The sequence below is a fragment of the Grus americana genome, chromosome 7 (genome assembly GCF_028858705.1).
Source record: "Grus americana isolate bGruAme1 chromosome 7, bGruAme1.mat, whole genome shotgun sequence".
NCBI lineage: Eukaryota > Metazoa > Chordata > Aves > Gruiformes > Gruidae > Grus > Grus americana.
This window is the reverse complement of record NC_072858.1, coordinates 38635710-38655199: the sequence shown is the minus strand read 5'-3', so window position 1 is coordinate 38655199 and position 19490 is coordinate 38635710. Positions and strand designations below refer to the sequence as shown.

The following is a 19490-nucleotide window of genomic DNA, read 5'->3' as shown; positions in this document are numbered from 1 at the left end:
CCTTCCATTTGTGTCGCTTTGGAAGAACACAGCGCAGACAGTATACTTCAGTTTTTAGCGTGTAAGCTGTTCTTCCTTTTTCTTAATGAATAAGGCGGCAAGCACGCTTTTCATCAGGACGCTTGTGATAATGCAGAAGACACAAGAATCTGAAGCTACGTCTCAACGAGTGAAGCATACCTGTCTTAAGTTTACAAAATGTTTTACTGCATTATGCAGTTGTATCAACAAACCTGGAAATAAAACAAATGTATTTATGAAAAATAAACATAAAGCAAAATGGTTCAAAAGGTTTTATTAACAGTATTGAAGCTTGGAAAAGTGCAGGTTGGCTTTATCGCTCTTTCTCTTTATTATGTGCTGTCTGTGAATGGAGTAGTTCTATTTTATCTTTTTATGAAATGGAGAGCTGTGGATTGGCCTTTTCTGTATTCTTTGAAGTAAAAACCAATTATTTCTTGAGCTTCATTTCACTTTACAGGTAAGTTTTTTATTCTGTTAGGGATTGAACAGTCTGCTAATAATCAGTCCAAAGGATCTGTGTTTTCAGTAAGGTAGTATCCTGGGGCTTTAGTAATAAGAAGTGGAAGTGGGAACTCAGATGTGGGAATGTCCAGCCTGAAACCAAGAGGAGAACGGAGAGATGGGTCAGTCTGCAGGTGGAGGTTGGAAGAGTTACAGTTGCATTTAAGAACATGAAGCTGTTAAACGTGTAGTATGCGTCATGTCCCTGTTGGGGTTTGGGTGGGTTTTTCCTGTGAAACAGCACAACTGCTTTCATGTTGTTTTTCAGTTAAATTGATTTGCTGTTTCAAAAAATCTTGCGTAGTTTTGTGTCTTTGGGACATTCAGCTTTTAATATGTCTGCGTATTGTTACAATTGCTACATTGCTCTGAGTGACCAAGCATGTAGTGGTGTGCAGGAGAGCTCATAGGCCCTAGGAATGGGAGAGTTGGTTGATGAGTTTATGGCTAATTAAGCCAAAAGTCTGGAGGAAAACACCCCAAAACCCACATGTTATTTTTGAGCAGAGACCTGAAGTTGAGATAAGGATGTGCAAGTTTTTCAAACTTAGTGCTCTCCTGACTGGTGCAGCCTCTTAAAGTGAGCTTGTTTCCCCCCAGACAAATCTTTGGCCCTCCATCTACCGATGTTTCTTACCACCAGAATTTGGAGGTCACAACGCACCCTCTGTATGAGTACCAGTAAAGTCCCCCTTATGCTTTTAAATTGTTGTCAAGTTGGCCTTTACACGGTAATTGTAGCTTCTGTGTTTTTGCAGACCTGGTGCAGAACTGCTTTTGGCCTTGAGTAACGGCAACAGAAACATTAGTCTGAAGCGCCCGTACGGGCTGTGATTCAGGTCCCAGATCGCTTCCAAGACCTGCATAATTTTTGCAGTACAACTGAAGGCAGGTAGTACGTCAGTGCTGTAATACTAAGGAAGCAAGCATTTTCCATAATCAGGAAGTAGTCCAAAAGATAGAAAATTGCACCATTTAAATTTATGTTTATTCAGAAATTTAGCAATGTTCCAAGTCTGTGCAATCATTTATTTGCATTACTATTGGGCAAAATGCAATGTTGCTCTTTCCACCAGTTGCAGGCCTGATTTAATTAGCTGCTTTGTTCCATTTTATCACTGTTACGCTTACAGCTTCTGACACGGCACCACTGTGCCCTTCAGCAGTACCCAGTGGGTTAATGCTCTCATTAATTAACAAAAAAAAAAAGTTCACAAAGCATCTCAGACTTTCTCAAAGGTTTTAGGGAGCGATTACAATTTTTAACGATAGTTTATTCTGCTAGTAATTGGCACTGCCTTAGAGAATTTAACTACAGGAAGGCACTGGAATGGTGGTTTTGCGGTTATTTTTTGATTGCCTCTGGTCTTCTGTTTTTCATTTGTTTGTAAACTAAAAAGTACAGAAATTTCTCTTACATAAGTAACGTAAAGCAAATCAAAGGACGAATAGTTTTTATTATTTACAGCTACCACACAGGTGAGCATCACAAATATCTCCTATTTTTTCCAGCCAGGAAATTCCATCTCTGTCAATCTGAGGACTGACTTGTTCAGGTGCTTCACAGGGTTGTACTCGGGATTTTCTCCTGTCAGCTGCTGCGCCTCTCTGGCCATCCTGTGCGGGACAATGAACGCACGCACTGAGGCTTTATAACCATACCACTGTCGCTTATACAAATCATTAGGTGGACTTCCTGCATGTACTATTTAATCCATCTGTACAGAGACACCAAGTGCTGGATTTACAACTCCTGGGCTAACCAGCCTGACAGCGTGCACCCTTTATAGGTGTAGCGTCTCCCGAAAGCATCGTGCTCCCTCTATACACCCACTGTTAGGAAATCCTGGGCAAATATGTCTCAGCCTTGCAACCGTGTTGTTTTTCTGGGGGGAGGAATAAAGTCTAGGGCAAAGGCTTTCCCAAATAGACAAAACTATTATAATTATTGGCACCTATAATACAAGACAAATAACTGTAGCTAGATTTTACTCTGTTCGGTAATTTTTCAGTGTCAGAAATGTCAAGGGGTAAAACTATATTTTGGAGAAATAGAATGATTTTTATGTCAAATATTCTTTATATTTGAACTGTCCACAACATACTAGAATTAATTTGTAAAAGAAGCTGAGGGTAGTGGTAACACCAGAATAAATCCTAGTTTCACATGTGTCTTTTCCATTTGCACAGAAAAAGACCTGGTTTAAAATTAAGCCCATATTTTTCCAGAAGGCTTAGAATGAGATGGGTATGGTAGGGGAGTGTCTTGGTTTATACCAAAGCATATGTCAACTGTACTACTTGTTTGGTTAGAAAAGGAGGATGTCCATACTATTTTAGACCAAAAGCTCCCCTAATTCAGTGGATTTTCTCTGTCAGTGGACCTTGCAGATGCTCAAGGATTGGGAACCATGAGGTGGTGCTGTTCTGGCTCCAGTCACTGGTAGCTGTAAAATATGTTAGACCAAAGGCACAATATGTAATAGCTCTTGACCAATTATTTCTTTCCCAGTTGCTTGTGAACACGTAGATACTAGAATTCTTATTATAGGAAATATTGACTAATCTGTATCAAACTTTTCCATGTTGTCACAGCATCAGAAGCTGCATGGGTGTAAGTTCAGAAATACCATGGTAGCATTTACTCAATTTTCAAAGCCATCCTTCAGTTTCAGGAGTAGAGAATTTTATGATTAACACCTATTTGCTGATGCCTCAGCATTCCTGAGTGGTAATGCTCCCTTCGGTCTCCCTTCTCCTACCTCTAAGTTCCTTCTCAAGCGCACGGGCATGAAGAGAGCAAATTCCGTGCCTTAAGGCAAACTTCCCAAATCCTTCAAAATATGTGCACTTATTAATCTGGCAGCTAGGTGGTGTCTCTTATGAAAAAGCCATGGTCCTTCCCATCCTTCCTTACTCAGGGTGTTTTATAGCCTTTTTCATCATGTCATGTCTCATCTCAGGCACTGAGAAATACCATAATTTCTCACTCTACTGCTTCAAATGTCTTCACCTAGATCCTAAAAATCCCGAGAAATCTCTATATATAGGTAGTGTCTGTAGAATTTGGCTCTATTCTGCATATTGTCAAATGATCCTTATGGATTTAAGTATTTTTTTCTGTCATTCACACAGTTGTATATAGAAGACCCTTGGGTAAGGTGATCCAACATTAAAATGTGCAGAGAAATTAAGGTTCCCCTCCAAGTGCACGTATGGTTTAAAAATGGATCTTATGCATCAAAGTATAAAAATTATCATTAGGTCTTTTTCGAGGAAATACTTTTTTTCAGGAGGATCTTCATTATTCTACTAAAAGGATGGGCTTCTCATATGTAGTTGCAATAATGATTGTTCTCATCCTTGTTGATGTTGATGGAGCCTGTATGTTTGTTTGACTTGGTGGCTTAGCTTTGAGTAGCAGTGCTGGTATTCATATTATGTTACACTTAAAATTGGTTTTAAAGTTTTAGCTTTGTAGTTTGAAGTATAAAACAGAATGTCTGTTTTTCCCTAAAATAACTATGTGCTTTTTAAGTCAAGTATTATTATCTGAGCACTTATAAATGAAATAGCTAATTAGAGTTACTTCATAAGAAAAAATCCACCCTGCTGCTTTTTTTTTCAGGTGGAGGGGGAAGCAAGCAAAGGAAACACCGTACATGTGTGTGTACATATGTATTTCTGTGCACACTTGTGCGTATAAGTGTGTATATAAATCGTCTCCAGTCTCTCTGGTCCTCAGTAGTCATAGCAGGGGGCTAACGTGGACACAAAATAACCATCTGCTTAAAATTAACTGACGTTTTGTGCATAAACTATAGTCAAGAAAATGAGGTTGTAATTAAACTGTTGACCTTTACAGGGGTGCTACTGTTTAGGAAGAAGTTTCTCTTTTCCCTTTCTCATGTTTTTTTTCAAGACAAAGAATGTGTCTCAGCCAAAAGCAAATCCGACTGCTATCCGCAGCATTATGGATCTCCTCTTAAAAGTAAAAATGGGTTAAGGTTAATGTTAATTTTTTATGATAATCCTGCAGAGTATTTCTAATTATTTCCTTTGTTTTGTGTGTTACATATTTTTATTCATACAAAAACGTCACATCATAATTAATTTAGAAAAAAATCCTGACAAAATGACATTAGCCTGGGGCTAAATTTGACCGTGCGTATTAGTGACTTAAAGACAGGAGTTATTGTAGTATATTAAAACAAAGTTCTGTAGTTAGGTTGAAATTCAGCTTGGTTAATGCTCTACAGGCAAATCCATGGCATTGCCATGAGGGTTTTAAATACTTACAACCTAATACAGGGACTAGAAACTAAAATCTTGTGCTGCTGAGGTATAGTTGTGGTTGTCTGTGTTTTGTGTTAAACGCAACTTATCGTAATAAATTTTATCTCGGGTAACACAGCTCTAATTCTGCATTGCCTGGGTTTTAGAAGACTGACTTATTTGTGTGTTAGTTGGTCACATGAGCCTTCCCTGAGTCCTACAGAGGTGTTGGTAAGCTCAGGAGTGTTTAATAACAGGTTTTATTCACCATAATAAATAGTGTTAATAACCATTTGGAAATGGTAGTGGAGTTACTAGAATATTGTTTGAAGTCAGGATCACTTTATTAAATGTACATAACCTTATAGCTGCTTGTAGACCAAAATTTTAGAGTTGTTTTGTTTTTAGGGGGTTTTGGGGGTTTTTTGTTTGGTTGTCGTCCCGTCCCCCCCGTGTGTCGTCCGTCCCCGTCCGTGTCCGTCCCCCCCCCCCCGTAAGTTGGCAGAGATGGGAATCCTTTGCAAAACATGTGTTTCTTGAATGTTAGTCATCTTAAAACTTTAGCTTTGGGCTGTTGAGAATTATAACTTGTGCTGAATTTTCATTTCTTTTGGTGTAATTATTCATATCTTTTTTTTCCTTGTGGTATTGCAATAATGAATCTCTGCAGGTAGACATCATCAAAAGAATATTAGCTCAGAATGATTAACTGTAAGTCTTACTTTGCTGTTCAGGGCCACTGTGAAAAATTATTCATTTTTAACTTTGTAAATAGGCAATAATAGGAAAATTTATTTTCAAAATGTTTTATGGAAGCATTGAACATTCCTGTCTGCATCTAGACTTCTAATAGACATAAATCATGTTGAAGGAAATTTTTAAGCATTACAGCTGTTGACTGTGGAAGAATAAGATTTATTGCGTGCATTTCCTCTCTATTTGTTTAATTGCATTCTTTTGAAATCTTACTTGTTTCTTGTCATCGTAGTTCTTTTTCACCACAGTGAATTCCCACAGAGATCATTATCCTCAGCCTGTCACTACCGCTCATATATTTATTTTTCTGTACAGTTCTAACGTTTTATCTTGCATAAGGTAGGACACTCAGTGTGGTCAAAGAGTTTATCGCATAACTTCAGTCCCTTTCTGTAGGAGATAATGAGTTTAATATGGAGAAACAAGATTCCTCACTATTCTCTGAAGGAGGCATGTCTAATGGGAAGGAGACAACTGGGGTTGTGGAGATGTTCAACACTTTCTGGAGCCATTTTTGGGTCCTTCTGAAAGGTAGCAAAGCAGAGGAGCCAGGAACCCCTCCCGCATCTCCCTGAAGAACTGGTGGTGGAAGATTTTTCAGAGAATGAACTGAGTTGGAAAGTGGGAAAATGGGTTCTGTGCAGAATGTCTCTGCTACAGGTGGACACAGTGGGGTGGGGTGAGCTCTAGGTGAGTACTGTCTGTACTGTCTAGAGAGTATGTGCATCTACTAAAGAATTAATTTGATCACTGCTTTGGGAAATTGTATATATTTTGTAGCATACAATACAAAACCATCTCGATGTACTGCTTTTCACCAATGCCAAAAACGCGATCACCGGTTTGTTCTGCTTGCGCGCGCATGTATTCGAATGGCATGCCCACTTTCTGCCTGGGAGAGATCAACCCCAGCCTTTCAGCCTGCTCTTTCGGCTTTCGGGTACGTGTTTTACGTACCCCCAAAGTACTCGCTAGAAAAATACGCCTGCCTTTCCCATGTTACCTGTCTGTCTTCCTAGGCGTGCAGTTCCTCACGAGCTGTTTGTGAGGAATAAGTATTAATAATTAAATAAGTAATCCTTATTTAAACAAGAACAGTGGGATTATTCATGTTGATAAAGAACAGTATATATACACTATATGTATAGTCACATTTTATAAGGCCAACTGAGTTTCTCTTTATTAAAGTGAATGGTGACAGAAGCCTGTCAGAAAACCCCTGCAAATTGTGGGTAAAAGTGATATTGCTGGCTAATGGTAAATCACTGTAATGTTGGGATCTCAGTGGAAAAATATTGTGCAGCTTTGAATGCTGAGTGCCTCTCTCAAGTGATTAGAAGCCGAGTTTGGGACTTTTAGTTTAGCACTCATCTGAATTTTTCCAACGGCTGCAGCAATCTCTGATGTGAGATCTTAGGCCGGCTGGAAAGTTGAGCGAAAAGAGTTAATTTTTGCCTAATTTTGAGAAAGAGGGAGTGGCAGGGGATCCCCCCCCCTCCATGTCCTTTTTTAAGTGCCTGTGTACAGGCAGGAGCTGAGGGGTCTCTGTGAGGAGAGGCTGGGACTGCCCTGGGTGGGGCACGGCCGGTTCCAGCCGGTTCCAAGGGCCCCAGCACAGGGCACAGCCCAGCCCCTCAGCAGAGCTGGTGGTGCATCAGGGAAGTGGATTTAAGGAAGGGGAAAATGCTGTGAGGCAGCGAAGACTGAGGAAAAAGTCGTGAGGAGAGAAGGAGTCGGGAGGGGAGGAAGTGCAGCTTAGCCTCCGGAAAAGGGTTGGGATAGGGGAAGGTGATGTTTTATCTTCATTCGTCACCATCCAAATCTGTTTTTAACTGGCAGCAAGTTAAATTAGTTTTTCCCAAGTCGAATCTGTTCTGCCTGTGAGAGTAGTGGGTAAGTGATCTGCCTGTCTCAACCCTTGAGCACGTTCATCCCATTTTCCTCTCTTGTGCTGTTGAGGAGGGGGGTGAGAGGGCACCTGGGCGGGCATCCAGCCCACCATTAGTGAGGTAAAAACTACAAACTCTCCTGTAAATTTTCCAAATTGGGTTTCAGGTTGCTTTGTTCTTCTAGCCCCTTTAAAAAAAAAAACAAAAAACAAAAAAAACCCCCAAAACCCCCCCCAAAAAAACCAGATTGGGTTGGTTTGGGTTGGAAGAGACCTCAAAGCCCATCCAGTCCCACCCCCTGCCATGGGCAGGGACACCGTCCACAAGACCAGGTTGCCCAAAGCCCCATCCAGCCTGGCCTTGCACCTTCTCCACTACACAGGCACTTTGTCATTAACCTGTAAGTTATCCTCCTTGCTTTATGACAGTTTAATTTTATACTGTCAGGCAAGGCTTATGTTTCTGAAATGATTGCTCTCCTGAATTCTCAAAGGCCACTGCTGTACAGAGGTACAAGGCAGAGACTTTCTGTGAGGTAATTACCTCGCAATTAGTAGGCACGGGGGAACAGTCAGCTTCCTACACCCACATGTACTACTAGCTATACCAGTAGTAAGCAAGTCAAGTTGGTAGCAAAACATAAATGTACATAGTTAATGTGGTATAAGGGTAGATAATGCGAATAAGTATTGTAAATTAAGCCCCACCTGTTTTGTCATAAAAAAAGGCTTTGAATTGGTGGGTTTTATTTTGAAGATTCAGTATTCTCAGCCCTGAAAATGTTTCTCAGAGAACTCTGTCAGTCATTAAACTCTTAAGGTAATTAGCAGCTTCATAAATAAAATAAGACCAGGATCTATGACTATAGGAGGAAATGGGCAGTTAATTATTTGCTTTATGGTGTGAACTATAAAATATGAAAGTGAAATAACATCCACATTTTCAACAAGTGTTTGAATGACACTTTGTCCTTTGCCACCTTCTCTTTTTACAGCATTTCAAACCTTTTTAGACCACATAGGTTTAAAGATGTGCAACAACTTAATGTAAAATTTGGAGGAAAAAAGAGGGTTCTGTGCCATCTCTCTGAATTCAAGGGCCAAAAATTGGGGTGTGATGAGAGCAGCAGCAGGAAGCATGGCTAGGAGCAATGTGTATGTGGAATCCAGAACTGTTTGTTCATTTGTTTTTCTCTTTTGGGTTGATTACTCACAAAGTTTTCTGAATATTAAAATTTGGCAATGATGACTCCCAAGAAGTCGTTTGGACTTCTGTCCTTGGTTTCAATGGGTCTTGATTTCATGCTATTTATCTATGCTAGGATAATCGTAAATTGATTCACTTTCCAAATAGAATTTTATGGGTATTCAGTTGCTGCCAACAAAATATTGGAGAAACAGTATCGTTCTTGTGTTTGTTTAAAGCCCTAAAGCTCTCTGGGTGTCTATGTTTGCATGTAATAATATTTGTCTGGTGCTAGTCACATTGTCATGAAGGCACTGCTAAGTAAGTTCTGTTTACTTTTGCAGCTCATCTTTATTTTCCTTCCTGAGTCTGAAAAATTAGCTTTTATTTTTATTAATCTATTTATATGTATTAATTCTTTCAGTTTTAAGATTTTTTTATTTATCTTCATCTTTTTTAAAGCAAATGAAATTCTGTCCTGATGCAGACAATCTGTGGAATAAAAATGGAAATTGGTTTCACTCTCTGTGTGATGCTTGGCATCAGTTAAAGTAGAGTCTGAGTACATCATGTCTAAGTAGTTGCTCATACATGAGGTTCCAGGCCAAACAAAGCGGGGGAGAGAATGTCAACCTTGCATTATAGACCAGAGCTATGGGGGGGGCGGGGAAAAGAAGAGAGAGTTTGCAAACAGTTCTTTAATTGTTTCTTGTATACCTTAAGGTTTTAATGGGTTTCTGTTTGTCTCCTTGCAGTTAACTCCAGTTGGAACAACCATCTTTACAGGATTTTCTGGAAACAATGGTGCTACTGACATTGATGATGGTCCAAATGGCCAGATAGAATATGTCATCCAGTACAATCCTAATGACAAGGTAAGTGCATTTAGCTTCTTTCTTCTTTCAGGTGCGTGTTTGTGTATATATAGATATACACACACACACACCTTTAAGCAGTTTGACTTAATAAAGAAATTCTTTCCTTCATTATGTGGGCTGTCCTCTCTGCCTGTGAGCCTTGCTTGTCCTGTAAACACAGCTGAATTTACCTTCCCTTTAATTGCCATGCATTAGCAGCTTGATTACTTCAGTATCAATCAGTGATAATCCCCTGTCTTTTCCAGTGTTGTTCACACACTTCATCTTGGTTTTGGCATGCCTTTTCAGGCCACGGTAGGTGGTTGTATTTACTCCTACACTTCTGTACCTAATAGATTCATAGCTAGGAAATATTCATAGGCATGGCTAAGTTACTCTCAAAAGAGACATGCTGACTTTTCTTATGAAGCCATTTATATTTAAAGATCACTGTTCTAAAAAAAAGAGGGATGTATATTATTAAAATAAAATAGTAATGATCCCTACCTATTATTTTTGCAAACATACTTTTAGAGACAAAAAGCTTAAAGTATTACAATAAATTGTCTTTAGGGTCAGATGTGTGAATTTCTCTATTATAACAAGGTTTTGCACATGGGTCATTTGTGTGAAGTGTCCATATGCATTTTCATCACAAATTCAAAGTAATTAGAGCAATCCTTTTTTTGCAAACCAAGCTATCTTTTGCCATGGGCTAGGAGCACAGTTACAGTGGATCAGCTGGTGTGATCGTTTGTTAAGCAGGCTAACCTGATTATGTGTTCATCCCAAAGATGACATAGGTGTTCAATTGGGGGAAAAAATTAGTAGTAGGTGGACTTAGTAACCTGTCATTGAAATTCCCTACTTTTCTGCTCAAATCCCTTGAAGTAAATGGTTTTGTGGGAAAACAGCAATCTGATTTTCAGTTTAATTAGAATCACACAAGTTGTGATTCAATTTGCATCATTTGAGCTGTACACCTCATAAAGGCTTCACTCCTATTTCCACTGAAGTCAACAAGAGTTTAAGTATCTACCAAACTACACTTAGTGCTTATACTTTTTAGGAGGCAGAAGTTCGTTAGAATAGTGACAGTATCAAGGAATAATTCAGTGTGAACTAATGATATAAGAGCCTACTTTACTTTTCACTGGGGTAATTGTTGATTTTTGCATAGCTATATGTAGATACATAATATTTACTTATTATATCTACATATTTTGAGGACAGAGATGGTTTCTTGAGAAACTTTGCAGCACCTTTAGCCACAACCTTTTCTGGGGAGCATTGTTTTGCAAAGAGGCAATGTCTTTTTGACAAAAGTGAAATTGTGTTGTTAGGTTTTTGGGAGATAGGGAATTTTCTGACTTTGTGTATATTTGGAATGATTTCATTTTTTAAATGTTTGCAGTCATTTCTTAGATATTAAGTTGCACGGACTTGAGTAGACTCGAGTTATGACATTTGCTTCAGTGAGACTACTTAAATGAGTAAAATAATTCGCTTGCGATGTGTGGGTTCATCATGTTACATTCTCAGCTGTTCTTTGTACTGGTGGTATGTCTGACTGAAGAGTTTCTCTCCTAAACTTTGTAAACAAAGGCAAGGGTTTTCCAAGTGAGTACTAAAATGTTATGCGAAGATCATCTTTTAACTGTTTGCATGACAGAAGTGTTATAAATAAATGCTCTTCTGCTACCACAAATATTTGAAAAGTGAGCAGAAGGCAGGAAGGAGTGAAAGGAATGGACAAGCAGTTTCAAATTCACAAAATCAAAACCACCACTCAAGCTTTGAATTTTTCTCTCCACTCTTTTTTCTTACCCTTAACTTATAGTACTTAACAAAAACAGCTCAAATAATTTCTTCTGTTTCAGTAAAGACTATGAAAAATGCTGTCCCTGAGAAAATACCTCTTCCAGAAAATACTTTCTCCAGATAACTTTAGAAAATTGAAAGTGTTTTTGTTTTTTAAAAGTTGTTAGCAGACATTGAATATGTTGGTATACTTAAAACAATAATAAAGAAATAAAAAATCCAAATCCCTTCAAATATCATTTCTGTTAAAATATATTGCGCCACAGTGAAATACAAGAGCTGCTTTTAATTTACTGTTAAGTCATAGCATTATATTGCTCAAAGATATCCTGGGAAATAATTCTAAAAGCATCTCCCACAACCACATTGGCCTGAAGTTCAGCACAGCAGTTCACCTAACCACTAATGGAAGGACATTATAGCATGCCTAAGTGGTTTGGTCTGGTGTTTTGCCACAGGAAGAGTTAAAAAACATTTCCTAAAACTTAACTTTTCCTCTCTTACTCAGTGAAACTTACTTGTTCTTGTTCTCCTGGTGACTGTGAAGAACAGCGAGGGATTTCCCTGATTGGAACAACTTCTTTGGAGTAGTTACTTACTTTATTGCATCTTTGTCTTACTGCTTTTGTATTCCAGATAAAATAAATCTGATTCTTTCCTCTGTAGATAGCCTTTTTGCACATAACATTGCTTTACCTAGAGATGCCTTTTGTGTGCGTGCTTGACAGAGATGACTTCTCATCATTGTAAGCAGCTTCATCTCAGCTGTCAAGTTGCCAAAAGTTCCTGTGTAATATCTGCTACAAGTGGATTTTCTTCCTTAACCTGGGAAACAATAATACCAGGCTCAAAAATGATGTGTGCAGCTTAGTGTGAAATATCTGTACTTTTCTTCTTCTGGGATCCCCCAATATTGTGTGATGAAGTTGCCCGCAGTGTTATTTGACATCAGTGACAGTCTCCTGCCTTAGAAAAAGCAGACTGATTATAGCTCATAAGTTTCATTGTAGACTAATTTAGGTGTTTGGAAAAAAAAAAAAAGTAAAAACAAGAGGTGTTTTGCTAGAAATCCAATTTAATTATTTTGTTGTTTAATTGGGAAGATATATAAAAGTCAAGTAGCAAAATGGATGCAAATCATACTTGACATAGGGCCGGGCTGTAGCTATCACGTAAAGGAATGCCATAAAACTTCTCTTAGCCATTAAAAGCTAGGGATCGAGTCAATTAACTTGCCCAAAAGATTTTGTCTCCTAATGCAGAGTGAATTGTTAGATCCCTAAGGGCTCTATTTATACCTGAAGGTTATTAAGACAAATGCATCCTCAAAACAAGTTCTGCAGTCTGTCCTTACTAGCTGATTTTACTGAGATTCATTGTCTTGTGTTTGGTGAGGATTCAAAATTAAAAAATTAGAGTTTATTTGGGGTTGAGGAATACGCAGAATGCTTTTGCTATACTGATTTTTTTCACGTGCCAGCTCTCTGGGGAGTAAACTGAATTGCTATCCTGATGGCTTTCCCCATGTTAAATTTGTCGGCCCATATTCAAGGCTATGGGCTGACAAATGGTCTAAGTTATGACGACTGCTGTACCAAAGCATTTTGTTGTCTCTGTTTTGAAGTGAGAGGAGAACTGGTTTTGTTCTCTTGCAGTAAGCAGTTGACAAAGCAGGATCTTGATCTTCCCGACTTCCAGCGTGTGCTGGCTCATTTCAGTGTTGGATGGAAATGCAATTGAGACGTGATGGTGCTGTGTACATTTTTTAATTGCCTTGGAGCTTCATTACAGTTTGGATTGCAGCAGAAATGGAGTTTGCAGGGGGATCACAGGGCTGATCTGATGAGGTACCTTCAGGAGCTGTGACTCATGACTGGAATTTCAGCTTTAAATCACCGCTGAACGATTGCATTTCTGTGCTGTGTTGGAGCCAGAGGGGACTCCAGACATGAGCAGTTTGGGAAGAGGTTAAAGTTTTTTGCTGAAATTGTGCTGATCCTTCCTAACGGTTCAGATAGTACAGTTCCACTTCTGTGCATCCTCATGCTAAGATCTGCCAAGAAAAGGGCAGTTACTTTGAGAGTGCCTTGGCTGATCCTCAGCTGCAGTCTTTTCCAGCTGGGTCTGGCCTTTTAAATCAGAGCTAAGTGGGCTAAAGCAGTTAGGAGAATCTTCCTGGTGAATTAAAAGTGGCACATATATGTCTGTTTGTGTGTGCATGCGTGCACACGTGGCATCATCTTGTACAGCAGTCAAAAATATTACCCATAACTTCATAGTTCACAACCTGCTTGCTTGTTTGTGCAAATACCATTAAAAGAAAGGAAGAGGGGGGCAAAAGCTGTGAACCCAGCCTTACTTGGTTCTTCCTTCTTCCCACGGTAAGAGTCTGTTCTAGTTACATGTTTTGCCTCAGTATATATATTGTTATCAATTTTTTCCCAGTTGGAACTATGTATTTATCTGAAATGATGAGTGCCACTCAGACATAAGCAAACAGTGTCTCCAGTTATTTAGCAGACTATGTGATGTACTTTCCACTCCCGTTTTCCTGCGCACCACAAATATCTGCAACATAGTGAATTTAATTATTGTTACTGTTTCTTTGAAAAACAAACTGCAATTTTGGCAGATGATTCAACTTTTACAGGAAAAAGGCCTTGTTCTGTTAGCTAAGGAAAGAACAGTACTCTGTACCTCTGCAGCGTTTTCTGTGGAGAGATTTTGGAATATTGTATTGCTATTACCCACTCAACATACTTAAATGTTAACTGTATTCTACATTTGGTAGATTGAAGCATGGAAAGATTTTTTTTTTTTTGATGTGATTAATTTGATAATAGAATTGGAACTGGATCTCACATCAGAAACCTGTGTCAAAGTGAATCGTTTAAAGGTGTGTGCACCCCAGCAGTACCCTCTTGCCATTCGGTGCCACAGCTTTGTAATCTCAGTCTGTCTAAGCAAATACGCAGGACAAATTGAATTTCACCTGATTTACCCTGAAACCTGAATTTACTAGTGTATGAACATGTGCATAGTGGGCACCTAAGTGCGTAGCGTTGTTGTTCTCCACATGTTTACTACTACATTGCCCTTGTGAAAGCCAGAATAAAGAGAACATAAGTACAATGATGTGGATTTCTTAATCTCTAACGCTTGATACTTTCTACAATAGTGAGGAAAAAAAATAGATGAAGGCAAGCCAAACTGTAGAAACTGAAGACCTGAACTCTCAGCTGACAAAGAGGGAAAGCTTTTCTGAGCACACCACTGCAAATTCAGCATGGCAAATCTGCAAGAAGCAGGATAGTTAGACTTCGGTTTGTGGTTGGAAGCAATAAGGTATATGCAAAGAATCAGAGAGAGTTCTGTTACGTACGGATTATTTATTGTGGGGTTCTTAGGGAGTAAATTGGGTGGGGGGAAAACAGAAAACTTTAAATCTGGAAAGCATATGCAATTTTGGTATGCCATCTAATCAATCATCTCATCATGGCCCATCTGAAATGTGCTTTAACTTTGAAGCATATTCATTGGTATCATCCTGTTTTAACTTTTGCAGACTTCCAACAGGACCTTTGATATTCCTCTCACTTTATCCGGAGCAGTAGTTCTACGGGAAAGGCTAAATTATGAAGAAAAGACACGTTATTTTGTCATTGTTCAAGCAAATGTAAGTATAGGTCTCTTAATGGCAATTTATGCCACTGATTTGGTGGGATTTTAGTTTGCAGATATAGATTTTTCCAAGGAAAGGAAGAGTCTCACTGAAATATCAGGTTTGATAATATTCTTCTGCTGAAGATCTTATTTAAGATTTATCTAGGTCGTTGAAAGCTTAGACATATTATTACTAGTTAAAAAAGCTTGCTCAGTGTGTGTGACAAGACAACCTTTTTGGCCCAAGAAACAAGTTGCAAATCTGAAGTACAGCCCATGCAGAAAAGTGCGTTCAAGTGTCACAAAGTGTTCATTTTCTGACAAATCTAGTGATGCTAATTTAATCTCAGATGAGTTTAATGGATGCAATTTAGTTGTATCCTTCAGGTTTGAAATGCATTTTTCTATAAAGAGGTGATTTTTCTTTCAAGTCATATTGCAAGCGTATGTAGAGATTTTTACAGTCACTGGCAGTGGATTATGCATACCAAGAAGAAAAGTGGTGTTTAAACTATATCTAATATATCTGTCATCAGAGAAGTTTTTTGGTGCCCTTGAGGGCTGTGAAAGCTTTTTTCCCTTTTTGTCCTTCTGATAATAGCTGCAATGAAAACTTTTCCTCTGTTGTTTACCTCTGTTGTGATACTGCTTCATTTGTGGGAAAATGAGAATGCTCTGAAGCAACTTTAGATAGCTTGCTCCTGAATTCACACATTTCTCTTACTGTCATCTTTCTGACACAGAATTGTAGATACATTTTACAATCCACTTTCCTACATATTTTGTGGCATGTTTAGCATTCCCCCAACAGCAGATAGGCTGGGGGGGGGGGTGTGTGTCTTAGTGCTTTTTGCATGTAGCTATATCTAAAAGTGCTTCCTGGTTATTAGACCAAGTCATTTTACCTGGATAACATAACTTGCTGATCTCTTGAACAGGAATACAGGAGGCTCAGAACTGATTTGACTTGTTGTGTTATCAATAATTTATTCTGCAGATCACTGCTGCATAGTCACAGCTCTTTTCCTTTGATGTCAGAGCTGTGAGTTTCGTGAGGTGCTGCGCTCCTAGGGGTAGTTGAGCAGGTCACGTTTTTCACGAGAAAGGCAAGCACCTTGCGTGAGCGCTGTCACGCTGCAGCAGCAACTGGTGAAGGCACAGGTTGGGATACATAGTGGCAGTACTACAAAGCAATCTCATATTGATTCCTTTCAATATACATCTTTACACAGTAAATTGTCGTCTTTGTGATACTGGGTTTGGGATGAGAGCTGTGCTGGTAGCTCCTGTTTCGTGTTTATACGTAATGGCGCAGCTTGCATGATTGAAATGGCTTGTGAGGCGTGTCTTGTCTTGAACATACTCAAATGGGAACTGAGCTCACTAAAGCTTTGAGTGCTCACAGATGAGAAACTAGATAGCAAAGAAAGACTCTGAGCTCTATACCCCAGCTTTTTTAGGAGTGTCTCTTGTGCACCCTTTTATATTTTTTTATTTTACAAAATATTGTAGGCTGCATTTAACTCTATTGTATGTGCTATGTGATCATACTTCTGTTCCACTGATTAGCAGTGATCATTTCTTGTTCTTGCATCCTGAAGGTACTATGTGAAATTAATTACTCTGTATCTGTGCTTTGATCCAGTATTACTCAAAGGCACGTAATGGGGGAATGTAAAAAAGATTAGCTGATGATGAAGGCTGCTCCTTGTAGTTTGTATTGGTTTTCATCATTGACCATGAAGAAAGCTGAATGCAGAAATTCCGGTATTTAGTAACTGTAAATGTAAAGCAGTTCCAAGAACTGAGTAGACTGCAAAGTAGGAAAAAATATATGTATCCAATCTGATTTAGAGCAATGACCTATTCCTCTTACATAGATGATGACTTTAAACAGCATAAATACTTTAAAAAAAAAAAATCACTTTTTTCTGTCAATATTATCCTAGGATAGGAGGGAAAGACTTAGCTAATGGCCTATGTTCCCCCTGTAGGATTTTATTTTTGTAAAGAAAAGCTATCCCAACAGTTCCTCTGTGAAAATGGAAATATTTTTGACTGTTTAAAAAAAAAAAATTGGATAGTCACACTGTTTCTTCACTATGATAACAAAAGAAGAAAGAAAAGGTGAACTGTTGCCAGTGTGTACATTATTCAGTGTATAAAAATAATCTGGGTGGTTCCCACAGTTCGGGAAAGCGTAGCTTTATTTTGTACCATCTGGAAAGAAGACCAGGAGACAATAAAGAAGTTGCAGTAGTCAATGGTGTCTCATGTACCCAAAGAATTTTAAAAGAAAAAAAAAAACAAAAACCAAATCAGGATACATTGAAAAGACCCTGTTGTGCAGTATGGAGACTTGTTTGGGTGCAGCATTGTAGCTGCTTTATTGTTGACAAAAGTGTTCTTCAACCTTTAAAACATGGATGGTGTAACTCATTCTGTAGACAAATCAGCTTTCCACATGGAGTACTGTTTGGAGATCTTGGACCAATCTCATTGCTGTCCTCTGGCTAATTTTTTTTTGGTTGGTTGGTTTTTTTTTTTGTTGGGGTTTTTGTTGTTGGGTTTGGGGGGGGGGGGTTGTGTGTTGGGGAAGGGAGGTGCTAAATCTTTCTTAAATTGTGGCATACAGAGGTGGATTGAGCATTACAGTTCAGGGCTTCTCTGCTGGCAATTAGAAAAGAAAAAGTTACAGTTTATGCTTTCCTTTTCTGTAAGTGAAAGTCCTTTCATTTATAGGTAGGATTTGGTAGAGCTACACAAGGTAACGTGAGAGTGTGTTTCAGATTATAAGTAAGGCATGAGGGACTTTTTATCTTCTACAAATATACTGCATTTTTATAAATTTAACAAGACATATCATCTTTTCATACATTTCCTGAGAATTAATTTCTCAAAACTGTATTACTTCTGAGTGATGGATGTCTGGCAGTATTTCTTAATTCAAGAGGTAAACTTTTACCTCTTAATTGTATTTCTGAGCCTTTATGAAATTAAAAGCTGTAGCTCTGAGGCTGAAGTTTCTGTAATGAGCTATTTCCTAGAACCTGGATAATTATGGTTTTTATATGTTTTGCCCTTAGCTTTAACTTTAAACATTTTTGTAGATTTTTGAATTCAAAAAGTCTCACCAAGTGTAACTCATTTACTCCATAGGACCGAGCCCAAAATCTTAATGAACGAAGGACAAGTACAACCACCCTGACAGTAGACGTGCTTGATGGGGACGATTTGGGACCAATGTTTCTTCCTTGTGTCTTGGTGAATAACACTCGTGACTGTAGACCTCTCACCTATCAAGCGAGCTTGCCAGAACTGACCGATCCTGTAAGTCCTCTTGATTTTTTGCAAGTTTTACATGTTTGTTTTGCAAACAACTGTCATCTTTTTCTGTGGATGCAATTGAGAGCTGTAACTAGAACGGTCGTGTGTGCTTTATGTCACATTGTATGTGCTAAAGAAAAGAAAATCAAGGTGAGATATACTTACTAGGAATAGATGGTGAAATTCTAGCTTTGATACAATGGCAAACTGCTCATTCACTACAAGGACTGAGTCTTGCTGAAGTGCGGTAAATTGTGGAATTGCTTTTCCTGATCTGTCTATGTTTCGCTCTTGAAATATCCTGAAGAAGCACTTTTCAGAAGGGACTTGACATGTTATTCCGTTCAGGATTGTTACAGACCTTAGGAGAAAGATTCCCCCTCCTGCCTCGAAAAGGAAGCATTAGTCATTAGTCCTCAAAAAGACTATTTGTTGCTATTATCTTGTTTCAGTCAAGAGGCACTGAAGAGCAACGTGTGTTTATCCCATGTAGATGCTTGTACTAAGTATGTCAGTTAATGTATCAGTCAGAGATAAAGGTCAGCATAAGGCTCGTTTCATACTGGAGTGTGCACAGTGAATCACAAAAGGAAGTGGTGAGAGCTGTATCATTTCTCGATGCAAGGCGGTGCCAACTCCCTTCCTTACAGGAGAAATGCTGCTTGGTATAATGGAGATGTGCATCTCTGTGGTGGGTGAAACAGAAATATGAATTTCTTAGTTGGTATTGATATATGACCTTTGATTCATGTATTTAAGAATATAAAAAGGAAGAACCAATTGAATCACTAGGTATTACCCCACCCAATTGACGTTGACATTAAGATGACATTAAGATAACGTTAAATATTGACATTAAGATCATGGCTTGTTTATTGTGGGGCACACTCTGTCCCGCTTCCCCCAACCAGGAGACAGGGGAGGTTAAGACTGTAAGTGTGAAGGTTCCTGCTATTCTCTGCCTTACTCGTCTTGCTGTCCTGTGCCTCGGGGTCATTTGCCGTTATGGTTTCCTGCTTTGTCTGGCCTCAGGGTCCCACTGCAAATATGCTTGAGCAAGGATGCCAAGCACTGCCGCCACCGTGCTTGGTTGATTCGGATGATGCTTTTAGCAAGTTTCAAAATCTCTCACAGTTGTTTTATCCATTTAGGAACAGCTGAAATTAAGTCCAATATACAGCAGTTGATCAAT

The 19490-nt window shown here is 38.8% G+C and overlaps 1 protein-coding gene across 6 annotated transcripts in view; it reads left to right on the top strand.

The window, feature by feature from the left end:
* PCDH15 (protocadherin related 15) overlaps positions 1-19490 on the top strand; it is a 1027345-nt gene that overhangs the window by 764429 nt on the left and 243426 nt on the right. For all 6 annotated transcript variants that reach the window (XM_054831779.1, XM_054831776.1, XM_054831775.1 and 3 more), the window contains 3 exons: positions 9386-9505; positions 14874-14984; positions 18131-18301. In XM_054831779.1, coding sequence (XP_054687754.1) covers positions 9386-9505; positions 14874-14984; positions 18131-18301 — 402 coding nt within the window. The remainder of the gene's footprint in view (positions 1-9385; positions 9506-14873; positions 14985-18130; positions 18302-19490) is intronic.